Source organism: Betta splendens, chromosome 12 (assembly GCF_900634795.4).
Source record: "Betta splendens chromosome 12, fBetSpl5.4, whole genome shotgun sequence".
Taxonomy (NCBI): domain Eukaryota; kingdom Metazoa; phylum Chordata; class Actinopteri; order Anabantiformes; family Osphronemidae; genus Betta; species Betta splendens.
The window spans coordinates 5,659,235-5,674,572 of record NC_040892.2 but is presented as its reverse complement, the minus strand read 5'-3'; the positions used below and the strand labels follow the sequence as shown (position 1 = coordinate 5,674,572).

The following is a 15,338-nucleotide window of genomic DNA, read 5'->3' as shown; positions in this document are numbered from 1 at the left end:
TACGTTTCATATTGGTACAGTTTTTAATAATCCAAAACGCAAATCAAATGGTTAATATTTAGACCCATGTTTCACTTGTTTTAAGCTTTGATAGGTGTGAGTAATCTCACTGGTACTTATGACTCGCTTACTAAATGTGTAATATGCATGTAACCTGTTTGCCTTAAAGCAAATGCTGTTACATCAGATGTGTTTGCTGTGTGTTTTCAATAAATGTACTAGTTTGCCACTGAGTCTTAAGGCGTTTATCTGAATATGCAGGAAGTCTGCAATTATTTCACTTAAACATTTATTTTGGGCAAGTTTGCTCTCCAGCCTACAGTTTCAGTGATCAAATACTGATTTCTGATTACCTGCATTATTTTCCACATTATACACTTAGGTTAAAATATACATGAAATAAAATCAGACACTGCCTTCTCCTACAGTATATCCCAAACGTCAACACAGGTCAAGGTTAAATAAATCAAATCTTCAGGCCTGTTTGTGGCACGACAGGAAAATTCTTATTCACTTATATAAAGTACCTAAATCTAAAAACATGTTACCTGTTTTTGTGTTTGTGACAATGTTCTGCTACTTAGCGTATATTTAATAAACTCAAAGTCTCTACTTTATTCTATTATTCTAGTAATTTCTAGAACATTCCTGAAAAAAAACAGTGATTGTATGTAGCGTAATCTTTGCTTTTGAAAAACTAAAACATGAAACATATTAAATTATCGAAAGAATCAGGCTGCATCTTCAACAAACTCCTTCTGTTTGTTCTCTAAATGTTGCATTGTCATAAAATAATTTCTGATGAACACAGTGAATGTTCTCAAATCACCAATTTCAGTAAGGTTCTGACAAAGATTTGTGTTTGTAGTTTATTGTGCTGAAACAATTTTTGCTCAGATGTTGGTAGTTAATTAATGAGGAACTGAAAGGACTGTTATTACAGAAAATGTTGCACTTGCCAGGTACACGATAATGCTCCTTCTGGAGGCCTCCCATTATTAAACCTCATTTTAAAAGTAGTGTCATCTGTTTACCTTCTGTGTGTCTTGATGTGCTTTTTCTTTCTGTTCTCTCGTTTTTATATTTATCTGTTTACTGTAGGAGGAGCTATGACACCACTCACTGAATGCTAGAGGAAGTGAAACACATGCAGGAAAGGAATAAAATGCAGGATTACCTGATCCACATCATGTGACCAGAAAACCAGAAAATGCACTCATTCTTTGATAGAATGCAGCTATAGTTAGCAAATAATATCTCATTAGAAGCTTGTATGAAACTAAAAAACAGTAAACACTAAAAATCACATGACTGAAAGCACAAATTATTTAAAATTTACCAGAATGTTTATTTTTACAACTTGTCTGGGTAAGAACATTAATACATTCAAAGATGATATCTTGATAATAGCCTGATATTATTTTTGATGATTAAAGAAAGAAGCAATAGAGTGTAGCTAGTTAGTAATCCCCTTGACACGTATTACATTTGAAAGCCAAACGCTGTTGTGTGACACATCACACTGACATAAATAGTTAAATTAACAAAGCCGGTGCTTAGAGAAGAAAAACGGTCGAAAAGCAACCGCGTCTCGGGGTCCTCGCTCTCGCGCCGCCTCCTCGCTGAGGCACTACCGGGGACCAAACTGATGACGTGGTGCGCTCGGTTGACCAGAGCAGCAGGATGGCCGACCAGAGCAGGCAAACAAAACTCGCTGCAGCTAAGAAAAAGGTAAAACACTTTTTAGGGATGACCCGGATAAATGTTACGGAGACCACTGAGTCAGTTTCTCGTTTCCACATATGTTGCAGGCGTTTCTTTCGTTTAGTTATAAATTCCTTCGTGGAGGAGGGGTGTTGTCATTACACGCTGTCCGGTAGCGGTGCACTCGCCGCTGCGCCTTCTTGAGGCTTCGGCGCGTAGGAAACGCCGGTGCTGCTTCAAGGCCTCTGCTGATAGCGTTAACTTTAAGATGATGTGGCTCATTTTTAGTTCGCGGACACACTTGTCGTCTTACACAGCCTACACGATCAGTGGTGAACTCAACTTTTTCTCGATTCTGCGCGTCTTTCTAGCTAACATAACCTTTAATTAACTTAGTTCTTAGCAAACCGTGACGGGCTAGCCAACTTGGGCAAGTTAACGTTAGCATGCTGGCTAACTAACGGCTAGTTAGCGCACGCTAAGTGTTGCTGTAAGGAATGCTACAAAGCAGTCGGGCAGCTTTACGGTCTTATCTTTCTTTGTGGATTGATTAGTCAAGAGAAATGCAAACAAATGGCTACAAAAATAAGACAGAGTATGCTAACAGCGTTGCACAGTTAGCTGCATAAAATGACAGGGAGTGTTTTGACAGCTGACACCCCTCTATCCTGTCCTGCTGTGTGCTTTAGCTAGGTGTGTTAAGCTAGTGAGAAAAACGGCCTCATCAACTGTAATGTCAGCTTGGTCAGCATTTCTTAATGCCCCACAGTCATTATGGATGAGTGGCCTTAGTAATAATGGTTGACATTTCGTTGTGATTGAACCTCAGTGTTTTGCTGCACTTCCAGTGGTTGGCTTGTAATTCTCCCTGGCCCCCAACAACAGCTGTCACTGGCCCGTGAGCAAATCCCTCACACATTCAGGACAAAGCTAAAATGTTTTATTAACTCTACGCTTCATGATCCTTATATTAAGTGCTGCAGAACATAAACAAGCAAGCCACCCTTAGAGTGGCTATACTTGTCTGTACTTGGTGTACTGTCTGTATCTGGTTTGCAGTCAGATATAATCCTAGAGTTCAACCATTCAATATGTAACGAGAAATAGAAATAAATAATATTTAATTAAGTAGTCAGCAAAACTATACTTGATGCATTTACACATTTTTTTCATGTGCTGTTTAGCTGAAGGAGTTTCAGCAGAAGAGCTCCCCTGTTAGTGTGGGAGGAGAAAAGAGTGGAGGGGGAGGTGGTGGCGGAGCAGCAGCAGCCAAGAAGAAGAGGAAAGTAAAGGGACCGAACCAACTCAATGAACCTTCAACAGACAGTAACTCCACAGACAATGTAAGTCAGTCTCAACCATTCTTAACCTGCATGTCATTCAGCTCTCCAAGCATGTTGTGTACATATGCCCTTGTTTGTCTGTCTGAACCTGACCTGTTTTGTCAAGTAATTTGATAGGCTAAGATAAAGTAGATGTTTAGATTGTCTATATTTATTCCACTTAAATGTTGTTTGTTATACACAAACAATTAGTATAGAGAGTCTTTTGTACCTTATGCATAAGTGATATGTCACATGTTCTACATTCCTCAGTGGTCAACACTGTCAATGTGACTATGAGTTGGCAGACCTTTATTGTTTGCTTTGGCCTTGCTCTGATCATTGGTAAAAGCCTCCATGTCAGATGTGAAATAATACAGCCAAATCACTGTGCAGTTCGCAAATGACATACATAACACAGTAACAATATTAACACCTATTTCAGGGGTGGCCAACCCTGGTCCCCGAGCCACAGTTCTGCTTGTTTTCCAAATCTCACTGCTGATTTACCTTGATGTGGTGTGTCAGGTAGCTGCTATTGACTGAACACACCTAGTCAAGGTATTAGCTGGGACAGGATGAGTGGGAAAACCAGCAGGTCTGTGGCTCCCGAGGACCAGGGTTGGCCACCCTGACCTATTTCCTCGCAAGGTGACAGGGTAAAATAGTGTTCATCCTAGATAAAGGGAATCACTGGACAAAAAGTGTTGGTCATCATGTTGCAAATTGACTTTAACAGGAAGACTGGGATCAGTACAACAATAGAGTTGCTGTGAAAAGTTAACAATGTGAATCAATGCTGTGGCGCTGGTTAGCATGCTAGCTTCAAATTCTCCTCCATGTGTAATCCAATCTTACTTTTAGGCATGCTTGTAAGATTCCTTCCTAGCAACAGCTGCTCTGTTCTTTTTAGCTGTATCTTAGTTCTATGGGCTCATACTTACCTTTCACATCCCTTTGACTCTCCAACCTTGTTTCTTCTTTCCTGTAGTTTGACAGTATTCTGAAAGCACTTAGTCAAAGCAATGGCGTAGTTCTACCTTGCTATGGCAACAGTCAGGTGAGCCCCTTATGCATTCTCTTTCCTTTTCTGTGCTATCTGCTCCCCTCTGCTAAAATTAACCTCTGGCTCTGCAGTGTTTTAATATTGAAAAATTGTTACGCTGCTCTTGTGCTGAAACCATGTCAAGAGTGTATTAATGGTGAGAAATGCACATCGTCCAATGTTGTTTCTTTATACCAGTGTGTTTGATGGGCTTGTGGAGTTCAGCATACATTTGTGGATTGGTGGCATATGCAGAGTTGTGTGGCATGAGTTTTAGTGTTTGCATGGTTGTGTTTTCTGTGTCTTTAATACATTGTTCATTATGTACCTGACACAAAACACAGAATCTAGACATGTATCACTTTGGGATTTTTTTTGTCTGTGTTGCTTGTCACTTCTTGTTGATTTTAGATTAAAATGTGTTGCAAGGGTTTTGCTTCATAAAAAGGAAGTAAGGAGTAGTGCTTTAAGCCAGTCATTTAGTTTAGCCCGGAGTGTGAGCTAAGTTCTGTTTCAGATAAGCCTCTGTTGTAGAATTAGTGGGAAAAGTGAGACAGCAGCAGAAACAGCTAAGATGTTCTGTTGTCATAAATTCACCACACTGCAAAGGATGTCATTTAATTATTAAACTATCACTTTAATCTGAGACAATATATTAATCAGGTCATGTCTCTGCTTTTGAATACTTAAGTGTTGTCATTCCTTTTTTGTCTTAACAGCTCTTTTTTTGTGGCATTAATTTAGTGTGTGTCTGTGTCACCTCAGGCCTTTGCTGAAGTTGAGGCCATGGGGTCATCACTTCCTCAGCTGCTGGAGGACCCAGTGGCAGAGCCGAGTCGCAGCTCACCTGTGTCTAACCCTGCTAGTGCTAACACTACTAATAACCCCGACTCTGTTAGTCACAACCCTGATCTACAGGTGTGCAACACTCTGTTTTTTTTAGTCTCATTCTGCTTAGACAAATACAATAAAATGCTGTCAGAGGAGTTTGTACAGCATTTTCATCTCAGGCTAAACCAGTGAAGGGTCCCACTCGAATCCCACAATGTATTGAACCATCCTGATTGGCTGGTTCAGCCTATTGGTGGAACCAGAACACAGAATATGGTCACCAAATACACCATGTAAAATGAAAACGACAACACAACAAATATGAGAAAGGTGAAGGTTACTAAATAGTTCCGAAGCCCTAACAAACTGAGCAAAGTCATTGTTCGTGGTGTTGTGTCTTGGTGCATAATTCTGTTTCTTTGTGCCCATTGTCTTTTATTATAGTCTCTCAAATTGGTTCTGTTTTGTTTTTTGCAGGACTATACAGATACCAATGGCAATGAAAGTTTAACTGAAGAGAATAGGTGGGTGAGCTGCCTGTTTAATCTTTTACTCACAGTGCGTGCTTTTTAAGGATTTCACTCTTTTTTTTTTTACAGATTAATTTATCAATTGCTTAATGTTGTATGTTTTTGCACGTTGTCCTACAGGCCACTATCTTCCACAGAGAGCCTGCGACAACTTTCACAAAAGCTCAATGGGCTAGTCTCTGAGGTAGGAATTCAGAACTATTATTGTCACCCCACCTCTATCCTGCTCTCTTGCACTCTCGCAGTGGTGGGTTTTTAACAAAGGCACAATGTCACTGATGGTCACTACATGAGTGTGTGTTGCATCTATTCACGGCAGGAATGCACTGGAAGCATTTTTAATCACATAGGTCCATCACAAGTCAAATACAGATGTAATGGGCGAACTGGTGTAAATAAATTAAGTCATAGTATAGTTGTCCTACATAGTGAGATGATGCAGGTGTTAAATTTGCTCACTAGGTGATTATTTGAAGTGCTTCAGTGAGTTGCATCCATTTTTATTTTGCCACAATAAAAGCTAGACTTATAAGACAAGTATGGTCATTTTTCAGAAAACATCCTAATGGCTATCTGTCTTAAAACATTTACTGTATAATGTCTTTTAATAAGTTAAATTATTGTGCTTATGTATCTTTTAAGTCAAATGCTGCATACGTGAATGGGGAGAGTACACCTTCTGTCAGCGAAAGAGATCTGGAGGTAAGATGTAAATCTTAACCGGTTCTATTAGCTAAATGTTTTTATAAGTCAGTGAGGTCATACTACAGAGAATAAATGTCATGTGATGAGCAGTACAACAGGAACAATGTTATTTAAAGCCACGTCCTCTGTTAGCTGTGTACCCAAGACCTTCATTTAGGAACAAGAGCGTTTCAGATCAGACTGTGTTTGCATCTAAAGTGAAACACAACTCAGAATTGACATTTTGTCAAGATTGAATGTTCAGTGGAACCCTTTTATAATTAGTTATGTGATAGTGTGCTTGCTAGCCAGCTGTCTGGAATGGTGAGCCTCATGTTTCTATTGCAGTATAATCTACACAAAGTGAGCCTTTGTGTGAGGTTTGTATGTGTTAATGAATCAGAATCTAATATGGCCAAAAGCTATATTTCAAACTAAGAAAAGTCGTTGCTATGTGCATTTATGAATGTATGGACCAAGTATTATACAAACTCTTAAAAGTTGGAATTTAGAAGAATAATAATTGGGAGGATAACATTTGTTTTCTCTAACGGCTGAAGGAGAAATGCTAAACGAGTCTTACACTGAGTTTCTTAAACTTCCCTTCATTACTCAGCTCAACTATCATGTATTTAAATGGTTTGATTCACGCCTCATCCAGAACATGTTTTTGCACCACTAGGGTTTGTATTACTTTTTACCCCATGTTGGTTATTCACCTTTAGTTCTTCCCTCCTTCCACGTGTACTTTGTTTGACTTTTGTCACTTCACTTTATCCGTCTTCTTTTTTTTTTTTTATTTCCTTTTCTTTTCTGGATGCATGTGTGCACGTGATAGAGTCGGAACCAGGAGCTGGCAGCCGCCCTGGAGTCCAGCAGCCTAACAAACTCTCAGCTCAAAACCAAGCTAGACCAGCTGGTAAGAAGCTGTGTGTATGTGTGTATGTGTGCGCACCTTGGAGTAACCTTGGAGCGGAGCATCCCCCTTCCAGCCCTATCACCATTTATTACCTACCACTGCATAAACACTGCACACTGCATGCCATCCCGCATGGCTTACAAGTTATTAATTTGGTTTTCACCTAGACTGCCACAACCATAGTGCAGAATGATTATATCCTGAAACCAGATCCCTAATGTTAGTTTGTTTTTTGACTATAATTTACCGTACTTATTTTTTCTCTATTTATGCTTTGTCTGGCATGCAAACAAGGTATTTTATGACAGCTTATGAAGCTCCAAATGTTTAATAGCACTTAATTGATGTAATATATTTTCCTTTTTCTGTTTTCTGTAAATTTCTCTCCTGTTGAATTGACAGGCACAACAATCTCAGGACCTGTCGGATCAGCTTCAAAAGGTAAAAAGTTTTTTCCCCCTCTCTCTGTCTGTCCGTTCCTGTCTACATTTTTCCCGGTCTGCTGAATTTTTTGCTTTGTTCTTGGTCATTCATGAACCTTTAACTGTTCTTCCTTCAGGAGAGGAAAGAATTTGAACAGAGGTTCTCAAAAGAGCAGGGAGCCATGCGTGAGCAATTACAGGTGACTTCTAAAGTTCAAATACAGGAATTTACTGTGTCATATTTTGCATTTGTTACCCTTTTATTGAATGGATATAAGTTTGATCGAAGAATACAACAAACTTTTGATTGTTGTCATTTCATAAGAGACTTTATGTAGGTTTGCATAATCTCACCCAGAGTAACAATAAATGCGTGATTTTCTTTTTTAGGTTCACATCCAAACCATTGGCATACTGGTATCAGAGAAATCAGAGCTACAAACTGCACTACAATACACACAACAGGCTGCAAGACAGAAAACAGGTGTGTGTATAGAATTATTACAATGTTTTCTGTTGCCACTATGTTCATGTCACAGTGGTTGGTCAAAGTTACATTGTGTGTGTTTATTTGTTTGTTTGTCTGCGTGTGTATAGCTGAAGCAGAGGAGTTTAACAGCCGTCTGCAGGCAACCAAGCAAAGAGTGTCAGAGCTGGAGAGAACTCTGTCGTCTGTCTCATCACAGCAGAAGCAGTTTGAAAAGGTTTGCAGCCATTACTTTCTACACACAGAGTTCTGAGATTGTGCTGATGGATGTAATCTTTAATACAGTTTCTTCTTTTTCACTCCAGCACAATAAAGACCTTGAAAAGGAAAGAGACAGTCTGCGACTAGAGGTGTTTAGACTGAAGTAAGTACAAGTATTGCATAAAACCACAGCAGGTGATTTCCAGAAATAATGATTAATCTCTGTTTACAGCAATTTGAGTGATGAATCCAAGCAGCAGAGCTCAGAGTTAACGGAGCAGTTGAAGCTGAAAACACAGGAGAATGGAGTCATGAGGTTTGAGGTGGAGGATCTTCGCAAGAGGCTAGAAATAGCTGACCTAATGTTGCAACAGGTTGGTCAAAATACAGACATAATGTCTTAGTACATAAACACTAAAACTCTTTTTTTTTCTTCAGTGGTTTAACCTGAATTTCACTTATTTTTTTATTTCAGTGCTCCAGTCAGTCAGATCCCACCAGTGCCAACCAGCAGGTCCAGTTGCTGCTGGAAGAGAAGCAACAGCTGGAGGCACATAACCACCAGGTGTGTGATAGGTTTAGGTTAGACTGTATATCACACTACTTATCTAAGAGTGATGTAAAACGTTAACGTCTTGATGATCTTTCAAAAAGTAGTTGATGCCTACTTATTTCCTATAAAACAATTTCTCCTTATGTTTGTGCTATTGTAGCTAATGGAGTCGATGACCCACCTGAAGACGGAGAGGGATTGCTATGCAGAGCAGATCCATGAGGAGGGCCGTATATGGAAGGATAAAACAGAACAGCTGTTAACACAGGTTAACTACCACAAGACATCCGCAAGATAGAAATGTTTTTATTCGTCTTTTTACTAACAAAGGACTAATTAACGTGTCCCGTGCCTGCTCAGGTGTCTTTGGTTGCGGAGGAGAGAGACAGAAACATCAGCCGGGTCCAAGAACTGGAGGCCAACATCACAGAGCTAAAAAATGCTGCAGGTGCATTCAGTGCTTCATCTCTCATCTATTGGAATCTCTCTACAGCTGGTTTAATTCACTGATTTGATAAAACATAAATAATTTGGTTCTGTTTGTTTTTTTGTTTGTTAATAACTAGCAAGCAAAATACTTCTTTTCTAGAGATTATAATTTATTTAGCATAATCTCAATTTTAAAAATCTTGAATTACAATGTTTTCCTAATATTGGGCACACAACTACCATAATCTAATGCAACATCCTTTTTTTTCCTCCAGCATTACTCTCCAAGGAGAAAGAGGCTCAGGAGTATGCGGAACCTCAGTCTTCACAACCATCAGAGAATGAAGTGGCACTCCAGGAGAACATCATCAGTCTCCAACAGGAGAAAGAGGCCATTACTGCACAGTACCAGGCACAGGTATGCATTGCATTGACTTCACCTCACCCTATTTCACAGTATTCAAGTGGTAATTCCTTATTTTTCATTGAATTTATGAATTTTTTTTTTTTACTCTAGCTGCGGGATAACGAGCAGCTGAGCCGACTGTGTGCAGAGCAGGAGTCACGTTTAGGGGAGTTGGAGCGACAGGTGGAGAGTCAAACCCAGGAGGCGGAGGACCGTCGGCGCATGCTAGAGGATGTCCAGTCAGACAAGGCTACCATTAGCCGCGCTCTCACCCAGAACCGCACACTGAAGGACCAGCTGGCTGAGCTCCAGAATGGTTTTGTCAAGCTGGTGAGACTGAAACTTGCTAGTTCTCAGTCTTTTTTTGCAGTTGACTTGGTCTCCTGTGATCATTTCTCAAGCCACTCTCAATCTTTCATTTGTACAGACTAATGAGAACATGGAGCTGACTAATGCCATCCAGTCGGAGCAACATGTGAAGAAGGAGCTGGCTCGCCGGATGGGTGAACTTCAGGAGGAAGTGCACAACATCAAGGAACAGGTATGGTCTTGGTGTGTTACTGTAATAGTTTAACACAAGCCAAATGCAAACATACAGAGAGTGACTGTCATTCTCATCATATTCTGCATCCTGCTGGTTAAATTTCTATCTTCAATCTCTCATCCTCCAGCTGGAATTAAAAAGTGAGGAGGCTCGTGGCCTGATGGAGCAGAGGGAACAGGTAGTGGCCCACCTACAGCAGTACTGTGCTGGCTACCAGGCTCTGGTGTCTGAGCGAGAACAGCTGCACAAACAGTATCTGCAGCAGAGTCAACTCATGGACCGACTGCAGCACGATGAAAGCCAGGGTCGCGCACAGCTGGAGATGAGTTACAGTCAGCTCAAACAAGCGCAGGTGTGTTTTCTGTTCACACAGATGTTTATGATCGAGTGAAAATGAACATATTTACAATAAACAATAGCAGTACAACAAAGTTAACGTCAGTAATTTAACTCGGCTCATGGGTGACTATCCTTAAGTTGTGCTGAATAACTTGCTGTGGTTTCTGTCTTATTAAGCAGTTTTTGGATATGAGTAACTCTGTCTCCCCCTGCAGGACCATTTGGAGCAGTTGGTCAGGGACAATGAACAGCTGAAGTCTGAGGTGAGGGAGCTGCTAAATAGTTCAGCTCTGTCCACATCACCCAGACATCAAGGTGAGGTTTATCTTTTTACACTGATAGTTTGACACTTTCTTTCTTTCTTTATTTAGTTTAATCTTAATTTCTAGGTCAATTTGGTTGTTTGTTTGTTTTTTTTTAATGAATTGTCTAACAAATTTAAATCAAATTTAACTAGTTTTCTTTTGCAAGAAACATGAACTGTGTCACTATGTGTCAACGTTTTCTAATCATGCTGCAGTCTTACCTACAGGTCATCATCAGTTTAGAGTCTGTTTAATTTTTCTTTACTTCATTTAGGAGACAGTGTTGAAAACCAATCCCTGCAAGAAAGTCCAAATTTGTCCTCTTCCATAGTCATCCCAGAAGACTTTGAGACTCAAAAAGAGATGGTGAGAAGACTAATACATGACTTTTACATATTCAGTGTTACCTTCCCACATGGAAGTCATAATTTGATGTTTCTTGCAACTTTCTCTGCATGGTGGATGCATCAATATGAAATGATTCACTGGATCCCTCCATACTCATCACCTCTACTTTTTACTACACAGGAGGAATTTATACGTGGAACCCTGGCTCAGGTAGAGGCTCAGAGGGATGAAGCCAGAAGGCAACTTGAGGAGGAGCACAGACTCCACATGGCAGCCCGGCAACAGGCTGCTTTGGCCCACAACCTCGAACATCAACACAACAGTCACCGACACGTTCAGGACCATCATCACGAGCATGATGACACTCAAGGCCAACACAGTCACTGTGAACATAGTCATGAACATTTAGGTGAGGCTGAATGCTTGGTTTATACAAGGCATGTTTGTAGTACTGTTATGTGATTCTAGCTTTACTAAATGCTGTCTGTTTCCCAGAGGGAGGAGTGCCAGTGGAAGTTCATCAGGCTCTGCAGGCTGCAATGGACAAACTTCAGCATCGTTTTACTTCTCTCATGCAAGAGAAAGTTGACCTGAAAGAGAGGGTGGAGGAGCTGGAGCACCGCTGCATCCAGCTGTCTGGAGAGACAGATACTATAGGTGAGATGAAAGAACAGCCTATTCGTGGTATTGTTTTCATAATAACTGCGTGAGTGTTGTTTGTATTGTATATGTAGGTACTGTCAAAGTCTGTAATGTTGTCCCCTTTGTTGCTTAGGAGAGTACATAGCGCTGTACCAGAGTCAGCGCGCCATCATGAAGCAGAAACACCAGGAGAAGGAACAATACATCAGCATGTTAGCCCAGGACAAGGAGGAGATGAGGGTGCTGTATATAAATTATACTGTTAAATGGTGCAGAGATGTCTGTACTAGTAGACATTTGGATGGTTAAGGTGACCCTATCCTTTGTTCCGTCCTGTGGTTTAGGCGAAGCTGACAGAGCTGCAGGATCTGGTGATGAGGCTGGTGGCTGAGAGGAACGACTGGTACAACCGCTACAATGGAATTGTAGCTGGTGCTGGATCAGCAAACCCTGACCTGGTTCCTGTTGGAGAGGAACAAACCCACTCAGACTACCAAGCACACATGCACTCTGATTCACATGCCTTCAATAGAGCAGGTAGGCACATAATGAGGTGTGGGTATCTATTGCTTCTGTGATCACTCAGCATATCTTTTTCTAATGTCTATGTACGTCTTTCTCTACCACAGAAGCCATGGAGGTCATTCCTCTGTCAGAAGAAGGCATGGAAGTCCCCTCATCATCAGGGTCAGTCCAGACTGACTCCAAGCTGCTGGTGCCAAGAGAGGACGGCACAGCCCAGCAGATCATGCAGCTGCTCCAGGAGATCCAGAATCCCCAGAGCACAATGCGATCACCCCCCTTCCTTGGGGAGAATCCCTGTATCCCTTTCTTCTACCGGCCTGACGAACAGGACGAGGTCAAGATCCTGGTGGTGTGAGTCTGACAGATGCTGGAGTGCGAGAGCAATATTGGATATGTCTTGAATGCCATAGTTTACTATGTATGTAGTTTATGGATCATATTCACAGATACTTTGTGAGAAGCACCGTACAAAACTCATCACAGATGTCTCCACGTGAGCATTGTCTGTTTGGTTTCACATGTCTGTTTTAGTCTATGATGCTTTTCCCAGAGAGGCCATAGTCAGTATTCCTTTACCGCAATCTGGTTATTCATATGATCACAAGTTCCCATTCCCATTTTCCCCTCATCTCCATCATACACAGAAGTGCAATAAAGAGGCCATATAACATGTCCTCTTGATGATACAGTACTTTAAGAGCTGTCTGGTAAATAGCAGCCTGTTTATGTGCATTTATATTATTTAACTTTTTTTTTTTTTGCTCCGTTTTACAGTACAAATGCCAAAAGCGAGCATCACATTTGAATGTAATGTTGTGGATACTTACCTGTATGAGTAATGTGAAGGAAAGCAAGGAAGTGAGGTGTCAATGACAGAATATTTTGGTCAGAGAGGAACTGCACATAATGTTTTTAACTGTAGGCTCTGTTCTGTTTCAAAGTTAAGACTTCGCTAATTACACAGGCCCAGGACGACGGAGGCAGGTGTTACAGGTCTGAAAATCTACCTGTTCTCTGCAGTGTCCTTCTTCTCCAAACACTGAAAATAAGTCATATGTTTGTACAGTGTAAAATGTTTATATTTGATAACCTAAATATATTTGTTAATATATTTACGTTGTTAAATATCTTGTTGGACTAAGGAAACTGACCACTGTCATTAAAGATGGTTTCTGATTCTTTTAGACTGGATTAGATGGAATTTAGGCATTATTTGTTATTGTTGGTGAAGACAACCTTCATACATGTTCTTCAGAATCATCTGAGACCCTGCAGTGCTTTGAATGGGCATGATCTCTGCAGACGTCCATACTTTGAAGACGTTATGGGACGTTTAGGTGTTAAAGACTCCCCTTCTGTTTTTCACCGGTTCTGTGATTTGGTGCTTTGTGGCATTTGTCAGGCCACGTCACAAAGTCACTCCCCACTTCCATCGCTCAAGTTACAGATGTAGTTTGTTTTCTTCCTCATCCTCTTGGGTTCTAGCTGGGTTCTTTAAAGATCTAAACAGTCTGACACTATTAATAAGATCCTGTTCTTTTCTGTTACTTTTGGTTTCAAGTTCTGCATATCGGTGTTGAGTGAATGCACATCCTTTATAACTGGACTCAGCTGGAGAGTGACTGTGAAAGTGGTGTGAATGTGCTTCCATCAGTTGTACTATTTGTAGAGTTGTAGATGATATAAGTTTGATTGCACTAAAACTGTAAAAAGCTTCTCATTCAGCTGAGCTTCTCCCCCAGAGCCTCCAGGTGTCTTTAAAAGAAACGGAGGAATCCTATGATGCCTCATTGTCAAGCTGAGGGTTCCTGTTGAAGCAAATTAATTTATCGAAGAGCGGTTGTGTTGGAATGTGCCGTGTTGCACTTGTGCGAATAATAGGACACATAAATATGAACTGATGGGGAAATTATTACAACTTCTTACTTTAAGGAGTGATTTTATTCCTCTTAGTGTGGGACCAGAAAACTAATTAATAAATCTCTTTGCAAAACTAGTCAACAAAACTAGTCAAATGTGTTATGTTCTTATTTATCCTCATAATCAATACTAACTGAGAAGGAGGACGGATCCATATTAACCACCATTGTTTCTTTTGGGGGAGTGAGGGGTTTGATCCTTTCTCTTTAACTAATAAAAGTCACACCTAATTTTACATTTTCAAAAGTAACCTTAACAGTAGTGTCATGACCCAATGCAAAAGTCTAGTACATGCTTAAATTATTCAATTGTACACTTGATATTTATCTGTAAAAGCACTAAGGCAGATTATGAGGATCTAATATTAAAAGCCAGTTATATAAAGCAGGTTGTAGTTGGGGATGTTATAGAGATGGGAGCTGGTGTTTCTAGGAAACATAAGCGACCCTATCTGCCCTAAGCCACAGCACTTTGGCAGGAACCGGTGGCTTTTGAATAAAGAATTTTCATTTAAATTCCTTGCTTCTTAATTGTTCTGTCGCTGGTTTGGTTTTCTTTCACAACATGCCACATTTGTTTTAAATCTGTTGGTTTTGGGTTTTGGGAGCAGCTAGTCAACAGAGTCATTAGGGTTTTTGTTTCCGGGGTGGTATAATCAATGACAAAATATGTGATTGAAACAAAATGAAAAAGCATTTATGGTGTCTATTGTAAAAGGTGTTGTATATACTGTAACTGTGTAACATACTGTATATTCATTATGCTTGGTGTGTTGGGGAGAAGCTGCTCTGCTGTTTTTGCCGTCAGAGTGGACAGAATTAGAGTCTTGAACATTACAGGCTGTGATTGAAGTTTAATACAAAGGTCAAATAAAGACAAACTATTTATTTGAAATAAAGTTAGTCTCTCAACTAATCAGTTTAATGTAAAATAAAGTGAGTGTTGGAAGTGAAGGATCTTTCAGAGAACTGATTTGTTCGAGGGTTGCTTCTGACAGAAGCTTTGTGATTTATTTTTCCTTGAGTAATATTTTCTCCCCTTCTCCTCAATAAAACTGATTGAGCAACTTGACGATGGTGTCTGAACCATTTTATTCCCCATTCCTGGTGCACAAAACCAGATCAGTGGGATTAGGTCTGTACATGTAACAGTGCAGTTCGTCGTTCTGTGGAAAGAGGACAC

General features: G+C 40.3%; 1 protein-coding gene across 5 annotated transcripts; it reads left to right on the top strand.

Moving 5' to 3' along the window:
- The first annotated feature begins 1,576 nt into the window (after positions 1 to 1,576).
- golga2 (golgin A2) lies at positions 1,577 to 15,227 on the top strand. Of its 5 annotated transcripts, XM_029168478.3 has the most exons (28): positions 1,577 to 1,731; positions 2,889 to 3,047; positions 4,018 to 4,086; positions 4,837 to 4,989; positions 5,380 to 5,426; positions 5,553 to 5,616; positions 6,075 to 6,134; positions 6,955 to 7,035; positions 7,438 to 7,476; positions 7,595 to 7,657; positions 7,848 to 7,941; positions 8,055 to 8,161; positions 8,250 to 8,308; positions 8,378 to 8,519; positions 8,621 to 8,710; positions 8,859 to 8,966; positions 9,059 to 9,146; positions 9,403 to 9,545; positions 9,645 to 9,863; positions 9,961 to 10,074; positions 10,205 to 10,429; positions 10,632 to 10,731; positions 10,996 to 11,087; positions 11,250 to 11,478; positions 11,565 to 11,726; positions 11,845 to 11,951; positions 12,056 to 12,248; positions 12,341 to 15,227. In XM_029168478.3, the coding sequence occupies exons 1-28, from the start codon at positions 1,684 to 1,686 to the stop codon at positions 12,589 to 12,591; spliced, it is 3,306 nt and encodes a 1,101-aa protein (XP_029024311.1). In that variant the 5' UTR covers positions 1,577 to 1,683; the 3' UTR covers positions 12,592 to 15,227. The 5 variants fall into 5 exon arrangements, with proteins under 5 accessions (XP_029024311.1, XP_029024314.1, XP_029024313.1 ...); XM_029168481.3 differs by lacking the exon at positions 4,837 to 4,989; XM_029168480.3 differs by lacking the exon at positions 6,955 to 7,035.
- Positions 15,228 to 15,338: the final 111 nt, after the last annotated feature.

Excerpts from the sequence above, each read along its gene's own strand:
- golga2 (XM_029168478.3), top strand. The coding sequence starts at position 1,684 with ATGGCCGACCAGAGCAGGCAAACAAAACTCGCTGCAGCTAAGAAAAAG. Across the intron at positions 10,430-10,631 it reads GTCAGCTCAAACAAGCGCAG|GACCATTTGGAGCAGTTGGT; the intron begins GTGTGTTTTCTG and ends CTCCCCCTGCAG. Across the intron at positions 11,727-11,844 it reads TGGAGAGACAGATACTATAG|GAGAGTACATAGCGCTGTAC; the intron begins GTGAGATGAAAG and ends TTTGTTGCTTAG.